This window comes from Lepisosteus oculatus, chromosome 18 (assembly GCF_040954835.1).
Source record: "Lepisosteus oculatus isolate fLepOcu1 chromosome 18, fLepOcu1.hap2, whole genome shotgun sequence".
Lineage (NCBI taxonomy): Eukaryota > Metazoa > Chordata > Actinopteri > Semionotiformes > Lepisosteidae > Lepisosteus > Lepisosteus oculatus.
In genome coordinates, this window is record NC_090713.1 from 22,615,326 (window position 1) to 22,630,923 (window position 15,598).

At 60.8% G+C, this 15,598-nt stretch overlaps 2 protein-coding genes across 5 annotated transcripts; one reads left to right on the plus strand and one right to left on the minus strand.

The window, feature by feature from the left end:
- Positions 1 to 350: 350 nt before the first annotated feature.
- LOC107075862 (histone acetyltransferase KAT5) lies at positions 351 to 12,412 on the plus strand. Of its 3 annotated transcripts, none has more exons than XM_069180299.1 (15): positions 351 to 423; positions 543 to 609; positions 1,264 to 1,332; positions 1,776 to 1,912; positions 2,492 to 2,560; positions 4,090 to 4,356; positions 4,706 to 4,780; positions 5,540 to 5,602; positions 6,726 to 6,974; positions 7,993 to 8,082; positions 8,585 to 8,725; positions 9,338 to 9,431; positions 9,678 to 9,837; positions 10,439 to 10,520; positions 11,294 to 12,412. In XM_069180299.1, the coding sequence occupies exons 1-15, from the start codon at positions 406 to 408 to the stop codon at positions 11,426 to 11,428; spliced, it is 1,716 nt and encodes a 571-aa protein (XP_069036400.1). In that variant the 5' UTR covers positions 351 to 405; the 3' UTR covers positions 11,429 to 12,412. The 3 variants fall into 3 exon arrangements, with proteins under 3 accessions (XP_069036400.1, XP_069036402.1, XP_069036401.1); XM_069180301.1 differs by having other exon boundaries at positions 4,090 to 4,260; XM_069180300.1 differs by lacking the exon at positions 2,492 to 2,560.
- Positions 12,413 to 12,662: 250 nt separating this feature from the next.
- rnaseh2c (ribonuclease H2, subunit C) lies at positions 12,663 to 15,515 on the minus strand. Of its 2 annotated transcripts, none has more exons than XM_069180302.1 (5): positions 15,442 to 15,515; positions 14,568 to 14,719; positions 14,058 to 14,170; positions 13,715 to 13,834; positions 12,663 to 13,019 (listed from the first exon to the last, which is right to left on the minus strand). In XM_069180302.1, exons 2-5 carry the CDS (start codon positions 14,716 to 14,718, stop codon positions 12,996 to 12,998), a joined length of 408 nt encoding a protein of 135 aa, XP_069036403.1. In that variant the 5' UTR covers position 14,719; positions 15,442 to 15,515; the 3' UTR covers positions 12,663 to 12,995. The 2 variants fall into 2 exon arrangements, with proteins under 2 accessions (XP_069036403.1, XP_069036404.1); XM_069180303.1 differs by having other exon boundaries at positions 15,362 to 15,446.
- Positions 15,516 to 15,598: the final 83 nt, after the last annotated feature.

Here is a 15,598-nt window from a genome sequence, read left to right on the forward strand (position 1 = left end):
GGTGAGCACCCCCTACTGGTCCCACTCACACCTCTCCCAGCAGCAGCCTCAGCTCTCCCAGGAGTCTCCCCCTCCAGGTACTGGCCAGGCTCACCCTGCTGAGTTATTCCACACATAGTTCGTATGTGATGAGAAATTATGTTCATATATTAAATTCCACTTCAATAGAAAGTCAAGATCACCTAGATTTTCAAAGATTGGGAATCAGATGCCATTGATTATGTTTTTAAATATCATAATTTCCTCCAAGGCGTCCAATGCGAGCCCCAGCCTCTGGGCCGGAACCTCACCTATTCCTCGGACGCTGATTGGCTGGAGTGGCGATGGCGTCATTAGCCTGAGCCGCGGACACGTCGGTTGCGTACTTCCGTCGCCCCTGGGCCTTGTTGTGCTCAGCGGAGCAAGATGGCGGATTCAGCGAATGTGAGTAAATAACCGTGATGGTCCTCGATTATTTTTTTATGATTAAAAACTGTGTGCGGGACTTTTCTTTCTACCTTTCCAGAAACGTAAACCCTTCTTTGTCCCGTTCCTCCTAACAGATGGAGATCGTGGAGGGCTGTCGGCTGCCGGTTTTGAGGAAAAACCAGGAGAACGAGGACGAGTGGCGTGAGTAACGGGCAGCTGTCATGGCGGATACAATATTGACATTTAGAGCATTGTTTGCGCTCCTATATCTGATTTTAATACACTGTCAGCGGGAAATGCAACCTGAACCTGCGCGCTTGCCTCTGTAACGCGATGCTGTAGATGTTGCACTCTGGAGAAATGCGCTGCGGGAGCTCGCACTGAGTGCACCGGAGTAGACGCGCCCTCTGCGCTCTCGGGTGCGGGCGGTGCACGGCGCTGCTGTCCCGCCGCTGGAGGCGGGCTGATTATGTTGGATGCTTTTTATTCCGGCGTGGGTTGCAAGAAGAGCCACCTCGCAGCTGTGTGGACCTGGGTTCAGTTGCAGGCTGGTGCACCTTCTGTGTGGAGTGTGCACGGTCTCCCCCCCCCCCCCATGTGCTTATGGCTTTTCTCTGGGTGTCCTAGTCTCTTCACTCCTGCCATGCTGGGTGAGGAAACTGCTGCCTGTAATTGTCCCCCTGTAGGGGCTCCTGTCCAGGGTGGGCTGTTGGGGTCCTGCCTGGAGCCCCGAGTGGGCTGGGGTCCTGTCCGGGGAGGGGTCGTGGGGTCCTGCCTGGGATCGGGCAGCTCCCTGGCGCGGTGGGCGGAAGCTCTTGCTGGGTGCTGACACCTCTGCCTCTGTCCTCCTGGCAGCCCTGGCCGAGATCCTGAGCCTGAAGGAGATCAACAGCCGCAAGCTCTACTATGTTCACTACATCGACTGTGAGTACCGTTTCGCCCGTCGCCTGCTGGATGTACTACAGACTGTTAACGCCCTGTGTTCTTGAGAAATAACAAGACTGGTCACAGACGAGAGGAGCCAATCAGCCAATCTCTAGTTAGTCACTAATTGATCTCGGAATCTCATCCAGCTGTTTCTTGGTAGGAGCCAGAATACCTGTTTCAACAACAGGCTTGTTCCACTCCTCCACCAGGCTTTGTGTAAAGGAGTGCCTCCCGTTCTCGGTTTGAGATGCTCTTCCCTATAGCTTCTTCTGGTTTGCGTTTTCCCTGTTGGTTCTGAAAAAGCCCGCTGGGTCAGACAGATCCCTTTTTGGGGTCAGGGAACCCGCCGTGCACCCTGGACGTGATGTCGTTGTTCACCGGGAAAGCTCTGGTGTCTGGTTCCTGGGTCCGGACTGATCGCTTTTTCTTTTTCCCCTCAGTCAACAAGCGCCTGGACGAGTGGGTGACGCCCGACAGGCTGGACCTGAAGAAGCTCCAGTTCCCCAAAAAGGAGGCCAAGACGCCCACCAAGAACGGCCTGCCGGGCTCGCGGCCCAGCTCCCCGGAGAGAGACGTGGTAAGAGCTCACGGCTCCGAGCTGCTGGAGAGCGACTGACCCCCCCCCCCCAACGCCGCCGTTCTTTCTGAGCCTGAAGCTCGGCCCCAGTGAGCCTCAGACCGGACAGCCCCCGAGGACCACCGGTTCAGCACGGCTCCCTCTCGCTCCCAGGACCAGGCTGGGCTCGGCCTCTGGAAATCGTCTCCAATGCTGCCTTTTTCTCTAGCCTCCCCGGGAAGAAGGAACTCTGTCGGGATGGCTCCCGAAGTGACGCCGGGCTGTCCCATGCTCTTTCCTGTTCCTGCAGACCTGTGCTGGTGCTGATCTTCTAGATGTTGTGCATGTCGGTCTTCTGCTTGATTATTACAGCGTTGTGAACCCTCTTTTTTTACTGCATTTTTATGACTGCACAAAACCAGCCGTGCACCGGGGTGTGGCTGAGCTCACCTGGGTCCGGCCTCCGGGCCGCGGACCCGGCGCCGCTGAGCTCACCTGGGTCAGTGCAGCCGCAGAAATGCAGTAAGGACCACAGGCGCGCAGAGAAGGAGGTTGAACTGTCTTTCGCTGTCAATAACACCCTTTTCTATTCAAATTCAGAGGAAGAGTCTAGATCACAGCCTCCAAACGGTCACAGCTCCATCCAGAGGCAAAACTGTCCCCATTCCGGTACACCTTCACCCGTCTTCCGCAGGCACCGGGAGGGAGGAGCGAGGGGCGAGGGGAGATCGGAGATCGGTAGCGGGGCCACGTGAGACGGAATCGATCCGCTCGTGCCAGAACCCGGGAACGGAATCGGAGTCCGGATTTCCTGATCCGGTTTTCCCGTGGTCAAGCCGATAGACCGGTCCAGTCGCGCCCGAGCTACGTCAGTCAAACCCTTCTCCAAGGTTTCTAACTTCTGGGACCGCGGGAATCCTGAGTTGGATTTGGAGCAGCGCGGATATTGGGACCGGTTTGATCGGAGGGAGGGGCGCTGGGTTCTGGCACGCGGATGCGATCCGATCTCCTGCTCTGGACCTGCTGGACACTAGACCACTGCATTCTGGCAGTTGTCATCTCTGACCCGAGTCTCTCCCTTGTGTGACAGATGACCTGCCAGAAAGCTGTGGTCTGTCCGAGTCTGACGCAGTTCTTGAATGTAAATCTTTGTGTAAATACTCTAGAATGCTTTTCCTGCAGGTGTGTGTTATGTGATTGAACTGTACTTTTGCTTATAATACATTCACATAAATACACACTGTACTTCTACCCCCAGCACTGTCCCCACTGGACACCCCATTGCACTGTGACCCCCAGCACTGTCCCCACTGGACACCCCAGTGCAGTGAGACCCCCAGCACTGTCCCCACTGGACACCCCAGTGCAGTGAGACCCCCAGCACTGTCCCCACTGGACACCCCATTGCACTGTGACCCCCAGCACTGTCCCCACTGGACATCCCAGTGCAGTCTGACCCCCAGCACTGACCCCACCGGACACCCCATTTCACTGTGACCCCCAGTACTGTCTCCACTGGACACCCCAGTGCAGTGTGACCCCCAGCACTGTCCCCACTGGACACCCCAGTGCAGTGTAATCCCACAGTACTTCAGTAAAAGGCCCTGGTTTCAAATACTGGGGGACAGTCATTCCTGTAGCTGTATCTTAGTCTAGAAGACGTTTTGTGCCCCTTCCAGCCTGTAGGAATGATCCCACCTTCACCTTTCAAAACTGTTCCCTCGCAGACGAGATGTCAGAGGCTGGTCAGTGAGGCGCCGATTCCATAAAACTCTCAAAGCTGGCATTCGTGTTTCTGGCAAAACCTGCGTTCGGTGGCGTTTGATCTCTCTGTCTCCTGTTCGGCCTCCGCATCTCGGCTGCGCGTGGGCCCCCACCCTCCTGAGCGGCCCACCCCGCCAGCGCCGACCGGACAGCCGGTCCCGATGGCCGGGCTCTTAGTTTCCGCGCGGTTCAGCTCCGGAAGACGCGAATGTCGAACGCCTGAGCGCTCGCGCGTTCCCGGTTTGTTAAAACGGGGAGCAAAACCAGAACTTCAGCAGAACCCCCCCCCTGTAGGGTGAGACCGGGGCGGCCCGCGCGCAGCCCGTCGGGAGCGAGCTGGAGTTCTCGGAGGAGGCGGCCGTGTCCACGCGCGCCGCCTCACGAGCTGCCGTGTGTGTGTCTGTTCCCCCCCCCGCCCCGCCCGCGGGTCGCAGAAGAGGAAGGTGGAGTCGGTCCCCCTGGCGACGCAGGTGTCGCCGGCCACGCCCGTGCCCTCCCTGCCCAGCTCGGCGGAAACCACCCAGGCCTCCGTCTACCCGGCCAGCACCTTCACGCCCAAGTCCTCCGGCCGCGAGGAGCACGAGCAGCTGGGGTCTCTCGCCACGGTAAGCCCGCAGCCCAGGCTCCCCGAGGGAGAGGGGTGGCTGCAGCAGAGGGCCACAGGAGGCAGCGTCTCGGCGGCTTATGTGCAAGCAGAGCAGGTAAGGGCAGGGGGGTACGTCCGCCCGTCTCGTACCCACATCCTCCAACCCAGGGTCACAGGGGAGCTGGAGCCTGTCCCAGCTAGCACTGGGCACAGGGCGGGTCACACACCCGTCCATCACAGGGCAACGCGCGCACACACATGCGCACACAGACGCACGCACAGACACACACCACGACCAGAGTTCCCAGAAGCCAGTTAACCCGCCATCGCGACTGGGAGGTTGTGGGAGGAAACCGCAGTGCCGTGGCATTGAGACCCGTCCAGTTGGGGGCGGGCCTGGGCCTGACCCGCTCTCTCTCTCTCTCTCTCTCTCTCTCCCCCCCCCCCCCCCCCCCCACCTCCAGAACGGGACGTCCCGCCGCCTGATCGCGTCCCAGCCGGGGAGGAAGAGGAAGGCCAACTGTGTGGGCACAGAGGAGGTGAGCGCCACTGCCTCCGGTCTCCTGGGGCACATAGGGGATATGGGCGCCCCCAGAACATTGTCACACCCCCATAGGGGATACAGGCGCCCCCAGAACATTGTCGCACCCCCATAGGGGATACAGGCGCCCCCAGAACATTGTCGCACCCCCATAGGGGATACAGGCGCCCCCAGAACATTGTCGCACCCCCATAGGGGATACAGGCGCCCCCAAAACATTGTCGCACCCCCATAGGGGATACAGGCGCCCCCAGAACATTGTCGCACCCTCATAGGGGATACAGGCGCCCCCAGAACATTGTCGCACCCTCATAGGGGATACAGGCGCCCCCAGAACATTGTCACACTCCCATAGGGGATACAGGCGCCCCCAGAACATTGTCGCACCCACACAGGTCTCCGGTGTCCCTGGCTGATTGTGAGGCCCCACGTTTGTTACCCGAACCCCTTTTCTGGGAGAGGGTGAAGACCTTGAGCCGGCCCCGGGGTTATGAAGGGCGCGTGCCACCCCTCTCGCCCGCTCCTTCCCGGCACGCGGGAGTCTCCTCGGCAGCTGGCCGACGGGGCACCCCCGACCCCCACGAGGATCTCGAAAGCTCTGGGGGTCGGGGGTCAAGTGTGAGGCCCCCTCAACCTGGCAAGTGCCTCTTCCCCTGGTGTGTGTAAAACTAAATGTCCTGTGCACCCCAAACCCCCACCCCAACCCCCAGCCACCTGCTGTGTCCTAGCCTGCCTCCCATTGTGTCTCCTCTGCTAGATTGTGAAGGTCTTCCAGGACATGGGACCCCGATGCGCCAGTGTGTGCCCCCCGCCTGGAGAGGTCCGTGCCCCTTCTTTGCTACTGTTCTGCCGAGTGGGAGCTTGTGCTTGTGTTGTCCTGCACAGAGTGTGACCCCGGCAGCGTGTGCGTGTGTGTGCGATTGTGCGCGTGTGAGTGGGATGTTGTTATTTTTGTCGTGAAACTGCCCGATTTCGGGAATCCCCCCCGAGCGCCGCTCCGCTCTGCTGCTGTGACCCCTCTCCGATCTCCCGGGCTGGGGTGTCGGGGGCCTGAGAGCAGCGCTGGGACGTGTCTGCGCCTGCCTGCCGCCTCACCGCTCCTGGGACCTGGGTTTCTACAAGTTTTGGGGGGCGCGGGGGGGGCGACGGGCCGAACTGACTCCCGAGTTTGTGGCGTGAAACTGGGGAGCAGTTGTGCCGGAAGCGTGGCTCCTCAGTCTCCTGACACGGCACGCTGTACCCCTACAGTCCAGAGCTCGCCGGTCCAGTCTGGGTCACGCTGTACCCCTACAGTCCAGAGCTCGCCGGTCCAGTCTGGGTCACGCTGTACCCCTACAGTCCAGAGCTCGCCAGTCCAGTCTGGGTCACGCTGTACCCCTACAGTCCAGAGCTCGCCGGTCTGGTCTGGGTCACCCTGTACCCCTACAGTCCAGAGCCCGCCGGTCCGGTCTGGGTCACGCTGTACCCCTACAGTCCAGAGCCCGCCGGTCCAGTCTGGGTCACGCTGTACCCCTACAGTCCAGAGCCCGCCGGTCCAGTCTGGGTCACGCCGTACCCCTACAGTCCAGAGATCGTCGGTCCAGTCTGGGTCACACTGTACCCCTACCGTCCAGAGCCCACCGGTCCAGTCTGGGTCACGCTGTACCCCTACAATCCGGAGATCACTGTCCAGTCTGGGTCACGCTGTACCCCTACAGTCCGGAGCTCGCCGGTCCAGTCTGGGCTGTCACTCCTGGATTCCCCAAGGGTGTGTGGTCAAGTGAGCTTTACTGTAGCGCCGCCCTTGTGGCCGGGCCCCGGTGGGGGATGGTGGACTGCAGCCCTGGGGCCCCAGGTTGTGTGTTGGAGGGGAGGGGGTGGTTGCAGGCTATAAACGGAGTGAGGCAGTTCTAGGAGGTCAGAAGGCCTCTCCCGCTTCCCTGACGTGCGATTCTCCATCCCAGGACTCCCAGGACAGCTCGGACGGCATCCCCTCCGCGCCCCGCATGACCGGCAGCCTGGTGTCGGACCGCAGTCACGACGACATCATCACGCGCATGAAGAACATCGACTGCATCGAGCTGGGCCGGCACCGCCTCAAGCCCTGGTACTTCTCCCCCTACCCCCAGGAGCTGACCGCTCTGCCCATCCTCTACCTCTGCGAGTTCTGCCTCAAGTACCTCAAGAGCCTCAAGTGCCTGCAGAGGCACCTGGTGAGTCGAGCTGGGCTTCTTCAGGGCTGGCCTGCGCTACACCACACCACACTGGGCCTGAACCCCCGGACCCGCTGTCCTCCCGGACTAACAGGACCGGACCTGAACCACCGGACCAGGTGTCCTCCTGGTCTGACAGGACTGGACCTGAACCGCCGGACCCGCTGTCCTCCCGGTCTAACAGGACCGGACCTGAACCCCCCGGACCCGCTGTCCTCCCGGTCTAACTGGACCGGACCTGAACCCCCGGACCCGCTGTCCTCCCGGTCTAACAGGACCGGACCTGAAGCACCAAACCAGGTGTCCTCCCGGTCTAACAGGACCGGACCTGAACCCCCCGGACCCGCTGTCCTCCCGGTCTAACCGGACCGGACCTGAACCCCCGGACCTGCTGTCCTCCCGGTCTAACAGGACCGGACCTGAACCCCCAGACCAGCTGTCCTCCTGGTCTAACCGGACCAGATCTGAACCCCCGGACCCGCTGTCCTCCCGGTCTAACCGGACCGGACCTGAACCCCCAGACCCGCTGTCCTCGTGGTCTAACCGGACCGGACCTGAACCCCCCGGACCAACTGTCCTTCTGGTCTAACCAGACCAGACCTGAACCCCCAGACCCGCTGTCCTCGTGGTCTAACCGGACTGGACCTGAACCCCCAGACCCGCTGTCCTCCCAGTCTAACGGGACCGGACCTGAACCCCCGGACCCGCTGTCCTCCCGGACTAACAGGACCGGATCTGAACCCCCGGACCCGCTGTCCTCCCGGTCTAACGGGACCGGACCTGAACCCCCGGACCTGCTGTCCTCCCGGTCTAACAGGACCGGACCTGAACCCCCAGACCAGCTGTCCTCCTGGTCTAACCGGACCAGATCTGAACCCCCGGACCCGCTGTCCTCCCGGTCTAACCGGACCGGACCTGAACCCCCCGGACCCGCTGGTCTTGATCTTGCATCTTTCTCTCCTGCCTGTCACTGAAAAGAGCTTGATCCTTGGTTTCCCTGCGGTTGTTCCCTCCCCAGACGAAGTGTAACCTTCGCCACCCCCCCGGGAATGAGATCTACCGGAAAGGGACCATCTCCTTCTTCGAAATCGATGGCAGGAAGAACAAGGTGAGTGTCGGGTTCTGCAGCGGGGCTGGGCGGGTTGCTCCACTCTCCTGCCACTACTGGTGTAAACACGCGCCCCCCCCCCCCGGCCCACTTGGTCAACCCCTTGAGAAAGAGGCACCCCTGGACACCCCAGTGGAGTGTGACCCCCAGCACTGACCCCACTGGACACCCCAGTGGAGTGTGACCCCCAGCACTGACCCCACTGGACACCCCGTTTCGGTGTGACCCCCAGCACTGACCCCACTGGACACCCCAGTGGAGTGTGACCCCCAGCATTGACCCCACTGGACACCCCGTTTCAGTGTGACCCCCAGCACTGACGCCACTGGTAGTTGTAGGAGCCCGCATGGACAGGGCCTCAGATCTGTGCTGTCCAGGCGGGTTTCACGGGACAATAGCACTGGAGGGGTGGGGGGAGAGGTCAGAGGTCGTGGGGTCGCAGCGCGGGATCGGGTCAGCCCGGGTTCTGGGGGTGTTTGAGCTGTGCGCCCCTCTCTTGCAGACGTACTCTCAGAACCTGTGTCTGCTGGCCAAGTGCTTCCTGGACCACAAGACCCTCTACTACGACACCGACCCCTTCCTGTTCTACGTCATGACTGAGTACGACGCTAAGGGCTTCCACATCGTCGGCTACTTCTCCAAGGTAACCAGGGCAATGGGCGCCTTCGGGGGGGGTGGTGGGTCAAGTGGGGCGAGCTGCCACCAGACCCGCTGTCCTCCTGGTCTAACAGAGCAGGACCAGATCTGAGCCACTGGACCAGCTGTCCTCCTGGTCTAACAGGACCGGATATGAATCACTGGACCAGCTGTCCTCCCGGTCTAACAGAACCGGACCTGAACCACTGGGGACCAGCTGTCCTCCCGGTCTAACAGAACTGGACCTGAACCACTGGACCAGCTGTCCTCCCGGTCTAACAGAACTGGACCTGAACCACCGGACCGGCTGTCCTCCCGGTCTAACAGAACTGGACCTGAACCACTGGGGACCAGCTGTCCTCCCGGTCTAACAGAACCGGACCTGAACCACTGGGGACCAGCTGTCCTCCCGGTCTAACAGAACTGGACCTGAACCACCGGACTGGCTGTCCTCCCGGTCTAACAAGACCGGACCTGAACCACCGGACCGACAGTCCTCCCGGTCTAACAAGACCGGACCTGAACCACCGGACCGACAGTCCTCCCGGTCTAACCCGACCGGACCTGAACCGTTGGACCGGCGGTCCCTGTTGATGGTGTGTGTTGCTGTCTTTCGCAGGAGAAGGAGTCCACAGAAGACTACAACGTGGCCTGCATCCTCACCCTGCCCCCCTACCAGCGCAGAGGCTACGGCAAGCTGCTCATCGAGTTCAGTAAGTGTGAGGCTGGGGAGGGGGGGTCCGGTCCGCCAGCCGGGGCGCCTGGGGTGGGGGAGGGACAAGGGGGGCATCAGGCCCCCACCCTGCTCCTCCCTGCGGAGGAGTGCTGTTTTTAACGAGGTGCAGGTGCGAGCCGGGTTAGGCTCCGGTGTTTTTCCGAGGACGGTCCTCCGTTTGCCGGAGAGAGCGAGGGAGAGATGTCACTGACCCCCCCACCCCGTCTCTCCCCCCCCCCACCAGGCTACGAGTTGTCCAAGGTGGAGGGCAAGACGGGCACTCCGGAGAAGCCGCTGTCCGACCTGGGCCTGCTGTCCTACCGCAGCTACTGGTCCCAGACCATCCTGGAGATCCTCATGGACCTCAAGTCGGACAACGGGGAGCGGCCCCAGATCACCATCAAGTGAGTGGACACAGACTGCGGGGGTGCCCTGTCCGTCCAGGAGGAAGTCCAGAACGGGCTTGTTACTCAGGCTTCTCCTGGTCAGCGAGACTGGACAACAAGCCAAGGGGGCACTGTCTCAGCTGATAGTGACCACGTCCATGAGTGTCCAGTCACTGTCTGTGGGTCTGTGGGGCCTGTGTTCAGTGTATGTGAGGAAGGACACAGCAGTCATGAAGCTGATAAGTGTCCGGTCACTGTCTGTGCTGTCCGTGGGGCAGTGGTCAGTGTGTGTAATGAGTGTCCAGTCACTGGCTGTGCGGCAGTGGTCAGTGTGTGTAGATGAGTGTCCAGTCGCTGTCTGTGGGGCAGTGGTCAGTGTGTGTAGATGAGTGTCCAGTCACTGTCTGTGGGGAAGTGGTCAGTGTGTGTAATGAGTGTCCAGTCGCTGTCTGTGGGGCAGTGGTCAGTGTGTGTAATGAGTGTCCAGTCGCTGTCTGTGGGGCAGTGGTCAGTGTGTGTAATGAGTGTCCAGTCGCTGTCCCTGGGACAGTGGTCGGTGTGCCCTCTGTGCTGACCAGGCTGGTTCTGTCCAGAAGCTCAGTCTGTGTTGTGTCTGCAGTGAGATCAGCGAGATCACCAGTGTGAAGAAGGAGGACGTCATCTCCACTCTGCAGTACCTGAACCTCATCAACTACTACAAGGTGAGCCGGGCCCGCGCCCTGGGCAGTCTGATACAGGCCTGGGTCCTGGCGCAGTGGACAGGACTGTCAGAGCTGCTGTACCAATCTGGAGCTCAGCAGGGTGAGCCTGGACAGCACCTTGAGGGGAGACTCCTGGGAGAGCTGGGGCTGCTGCTGGAAGAGGTGTTAGTGGGGCCAGCAGGGGGCGCTCACCCTGCGGTCTGTGTGGGTCCTGATGCCCCAGTATAGTGACGGGGACCCTATATTGTAAAAAGGCGCCATCTTTCAGATGAGACATAAAACTGAGGTTCTGACTCTCTGTGGTCATTAAAAACCCCAGGGCGTTTCTCGAGAAGAGTAGGGGTGTTACCCCAGTGTCCTGGCCATATTCCCCCCTGGCCTTTACCCCCATGGCCTCCTAATAACCCCCCTCTCTGAACTGGCTCCATCACTCTGCTCTCCTCCCCACTGAGAGCTGGGGTGTGTGGAGCGGACTGTGCCTCACCCAGGTGGGGGTACACACTGCTGGGGGTGGAGGGGATCCCCATGAACTGTAAAGAGCTCTGAGGGGAGTGTCCAGAAAGGCGCTATAGAGGCGTGAGGATGACGATGGGATCTGCAGGTTAGACAAGCAGAGGAGCAGTGTCTCGGGCCTCACTGTGGGTTCTGAACAGGCCCGCTGGGTTCAACGGGTTCTGCCCGGTCTCGGCCCGATTCGGGGCGCTCCTCCAGGGGTCCTGTCCCGGCGTTCCCGCGGGACTGACGCGGATCCCCCTTCCTCGTGTCTCGCGCAGGGCCAGTACATCCTGACGCTGTCCGAGGACATCGTGGAGGGACACGAACGCGCCATGCAGAAGCGCCACCTCCGCATCGACCCCAAGTGCCTGCACTTCACCCCCAAGGACTGGAGCAAGAGGGGCAAGTGGTAGAGACCGCGCCCCACCCACCCCCCCGCCGGCAGGAGCACGAACCGGGAGGATCGTGGGGGGAAATCCGGGGGCTCGCTCTCCGACCCTCAGGAATCCCCCGGCTGGCTCTGGGGATCGGATTTCGGATTTTTGGTGGGGGTGGGAGGGGGGTTTGTTTTCGAACTGATCTGTCGCCAGAGGCGTCGACTGCAGAAGCCAGACGGTCCACATCCGGAGCCAGAGGACACCCGGAGCCCCGTCTCGTCACGCAATCTGTCCCCCCCCCTTTCCCCCTTCCAGGGTGCGTTCCCCGCCCGCGGGGGTCCTCGGCCTGCCACCTAGTAGTCCCAGCGGGTGCCCGACTGAAACGGCGTGACCCCGCGGAGGTGGCCGAGCTGAGCGCCTGTGTGGTGGGGTGGACCCTGGGCCCTCTGGCTGGGGGGGGGGGGCTCGAAGATCTGAAGCAACAGGCTGTTTCGGGGTGAAGAGAGACGACCCCGTTCCGCTGTGGCGTCGGAGAGACGTCTGCAGGTGGTGATTGTGTGCTTGTACATACCGGTATTTATTGTAAGGAAGACAGTAGTCGAACTAGCTGTACTGCATGACAGGACCCCCGGTTCTCCCCGAGGGGTCCGTTACTGTGTTTTTTAAATATCTCAGTACCGTTTCGAGGGGATTATTTTTAACTTGTACGCGGACTGCGGCGTGGGGGGTCCCCGTCTCTGAACGGAGTGGACGTCGAGGGGTGGGGGTTTCATGGAAACTGGGGGCGGTGAAACGCCAGGAGCCCCCCCAGTTCAGTCAGCGCGGGGGGCGCTCAAGTGGACCGTTCCTGGGCCCCCGCTCGGACCCCCGACCTCGCCGGTCTTCGATACAAAAAAACACTTTTTAGAAAAAGAGGGGGGCTGCCCTCGGTGGAGCGCAGAGAGCCCGACTGCAAGGCTGTGAGCACGTCTATGAGGGGGGTTTCTACAGCTGGGAGCAGTAAAAGTGAATGTCAGCGAACCCACCAGCCTGGCGCTTGTGTTATTGCTCTGTTTTACTCTCCAATTCCCCCGTCTGGCTCCAAGAACCTCTGTGTGTTTATTTTAGTATTTCAGCACCTGGTGTTAAGAGAGTTACTTCACACAGACACACACAAAGTTCTGGCGTGGGGTGGAGGGGTGTCAAGGAATGGGGCGCGGGTGGCCCTCTCCAGCCCTGTTGCTCGGCTGCTCTCGGGGTCACCCGGGACAGAAGAGTCGGTCAGCTAGGCTCCACACAAGGGCTCGTCCCGTTCTTTATTAATAAGACATCAGAGCACAGAGCACAGCATTTCCCCCATCACCTCACAGCAGGCTGTAGGGCCTTCCTGGCACAGGCGGTCAGTCCGAAGGTCGAACTCGAGCAGCAGGGAGCTGTCCTTCACTGTCCACACCGACTGAACCGTCATCGCAGCGGGCTGGGGGGAGACCAGGCTCACGGAGCTCGGCCCCTGTGTGTGTGTACATATGTGTGTCTGCAGATATACGTGTGTGTGTGATGCTATATACATGTGTGCGGGCAGGTTACTGCCTCCTGGTTCCAGGTGCGAGGCTGTAGAGCTTTTCTAGTCTTCGACAGGCCCGTGGATCTGAGGGAGAGAGAGACTGTGAGTCTGGGACAGCGTGGATCTTAGGGAGAGAGTCTGGGAGTCTGGGACAGCGTGGATCTGAGGGAGAGAGAGTCTGTGAGTCTGGGACAGTGTGGATCTGAGGGAGAGAGTCTGTGAGTCTGGGACAGTGTGGATCTGAGGGAGAGAGTCTGTGAGTCTGGGACAGTGTGGATCTGAGAGAGAGAGACTGGGAGTCTGGGACAGCGTGGATCTGAGGGAGAGAGAGTCTGGGAGTCTGGGACAGCGTGGATCTGAGGGAGAGAGAGTCTGGGAGTCTGGGACAGCGTGGATTTGAGGGAGAGAGAGACTGGGAGTCTGGGACAGCGTGGATCTGAGGGAGAGAGAGACTGGGAGTCTGGGACAGCGTGGATCTGAGGGAGAGAGTCTGGGAGTCTGGGACAGCGTGGATCTGAGGGAGAGAGTCTGGGAGTCTGGGACAGCGTGGATCTGAGGGAGAGAGTCTGGGACAGCGTGGATCTGAGGGAGAGAGTCTGGGACTCTGGGACAGCGTGGATCTGAGGGAGAGAGAGACTGGGACTCTGGGACAGTGTGGATCTGAGGGAGAGAGACTGGGAGTCTGGGACAGCGTGGATCTGAGGGAGAGAGACTGGGAAAGCGTGGATCTGAGGGAGAGAGAGTCTGTGACTGGGAGAGAGACTGGGAGAACCACTCACTGCTCCCGCGATGTCCGGCCAGCTCATCGCCATGGCAACGCCATCGTCCGAGGAGGGCGGCGTCTCCAGGTTCCAGTAGGTCAGGCTGCTGAAGACCGTCCTGACCCTCAGTGAGCGCTCCTGGCCGAGACAGAGCAGAGCGCGCCCCCCCACAGGTGAGTAAGACAGCCCCCCGGCTGTGGAGTCGAACCCGGGGCCCCAGGAGCTGACGGCTCACGTCACACAAAATTAACTTTTTTTTTCCAAGGAAGAAAGTGCCCAGTGATTATTCCTCCTCCGAAACTCCCTCCTGCTCGGGCTCACCTGTGCCCCCCCCCCCCCCCCCCCACACCCCGGCGCTCACCTCCTCCTCGGAGACGGGCCTGTGGTCCTCTTTCAGCACCAGGCCCGTGTAGCCCTCCGGACAGCTGACCTCCCGGCCTCTGAGCCCACGGCCCCGGAACGACACGCTCTTGTCTGGGGGGGGGACAAGGTCACGCAAGGTCACAGGAAACCCCACCTTAAATACATTTAAGACTGAGAATGGGAGGTGCCACTTTACACCAAGAGTTGTGGGGGTGTGGAACAAGCTGCCCAGCCCTGTTGTCGAAGCCGATACCCTGGTTTCCGTCAGGACACAGCTGGAGGAGCTCCTCCAGGCAGGACAGGAGGCCCTTTACACAGAGGGTGGCGGGGGTGTGGAACAAGCTGCCCAGCCGTGTAGCTGAAGCCGATACCCCGCCTCCTCGGAACGTCTGGATGAAATCCTGGGATCAGTTACTACCGACTAGGGAACGGGCCAGGGGAGCTGCTCACACTGGGGCCGAGCCGGGCCACAGGTCGGGTCTGCCGGTCTGAGGCCCGGCTCGCTCACCGCTCTCGCGCTCCTTGACCGCGGCGCTGAAGAAGCGGTCCACCTGGGCCGGCCCGTCGTGCTCGACCTCGCAGGGCAGGAGGTGGACGGGCTCCCCGTCGGCCCGCGAGACGGAGGCCAGGTCCACTCGGATCACACTGGTGCCGGACATCCTGGAGGAGAACACAGGCCGTCAGTCTCCCCTGTGCACCGGTCAGTCTGAGCCGGACTCTCCTCTGTGCACCGGTCAGTCTGAGCCGGACTCTCCTCTGTGCACCGGTCAGTCTGAACCGGACTCTGCCCTGTGCACCGGTCAGTCTGAGCCGGACTCTCCCCTGTGCATGGGTCAGCCTGAGACGGACTCTGCGCTGTGCACCGGTCAGCCTGAGCCGGACTCTCCCCTGTGCACGGGTCAGTCTGAGACGGACTCTCCCCTGTGCACGGGTCAGTCTGAGACGGACTCTCCCCTGTGCACCGGTCAGTCTGAGCCGGACTCTCCCCAGTGCACAGGCCCCGTATCCCTCAGTATAGATCATCAATCGGGTCAGTACCGAATGCACCGGGAGCACCCGGCCAGAACTGTCTTTTCGAGAAAGCTGACTGTTTATTTGTGTTCACTGGTGTGCAGGCTGCACCTCTCGGCCTCTAGAAACACACTCAAGCCAGGGGGAATCCAACAGCTCAGCCGTCCCGAAAAAAGTTCATCAATCAGAAAAGGTTTTAAAACATGAACGACACCGACACACTCTTTAGCTAAAACTAAAGGCAACATTTCAGCGGAAAAGACGGACAACGCGTTCTTTGAGCAGACTTACACTAACGGAGCAACACGGCTCTTTAAAACACAGATTTTGGCACAAATTAACAAAGGAAAAGCAATTGAACGGAAGCAAACCTCTAGCGCGCGTCTTCAGGCACAAATTCAGTCCGCGCTGCCGTGTCATCACTTTGCGCCGGGCGCTTGTAGGCTGCGCAGCGATCCCTGGGAAATGTAGTCTTGGGACGTGACCCGTGTGCTTCTCACCTTGCCCACAAGAGGTCAGTGTTGTCTG

Excerpts from the sequence above, each read along its gene's own strand:
- LOC107075862 (XM_069180299.1), top strand. Across the intron at positions 2,561-4,089 it reads GCAAAACTGTCCCCATTCCG|AAGAGGAAGGTGGAGTCGGT; the intron begins GTACACCTTCAC and ends CGCGGGTCGCAG. Across the intron at positions 6,975-7,992 it reads AGTGCCTGCAGAGGCACCTG|ACGAAGTGTAACCTTCGCCA; the intron begins GTGAGTCGAGCT and ends TTCCCTCCCCAG.
- rnaseh2c (XM_069180302.1), bottom strand. The coding sequence starts at position 14,718 with ATGTCCGGCACCAGTGTGATCCGAGTGGACCTGGCCTCCGTCTCGCGG. Across the intron at positions 14,171-14,567 it reads GGTCAAGGAGCGCGAGAGCG|ACAAGAGCGTGTCGTTCCGG; the intron begins GTGAGCGAGCCG and ends TCCCCCCCCCAG. Across the intron at positions 13,020-13,714 it reads GGCCGGACATCGCGGGAGCA|ATCCACGGGCCTGTCGAAGA; the intron begins GTGAGTGGTTCT and ends TCTCTCCCTCAG.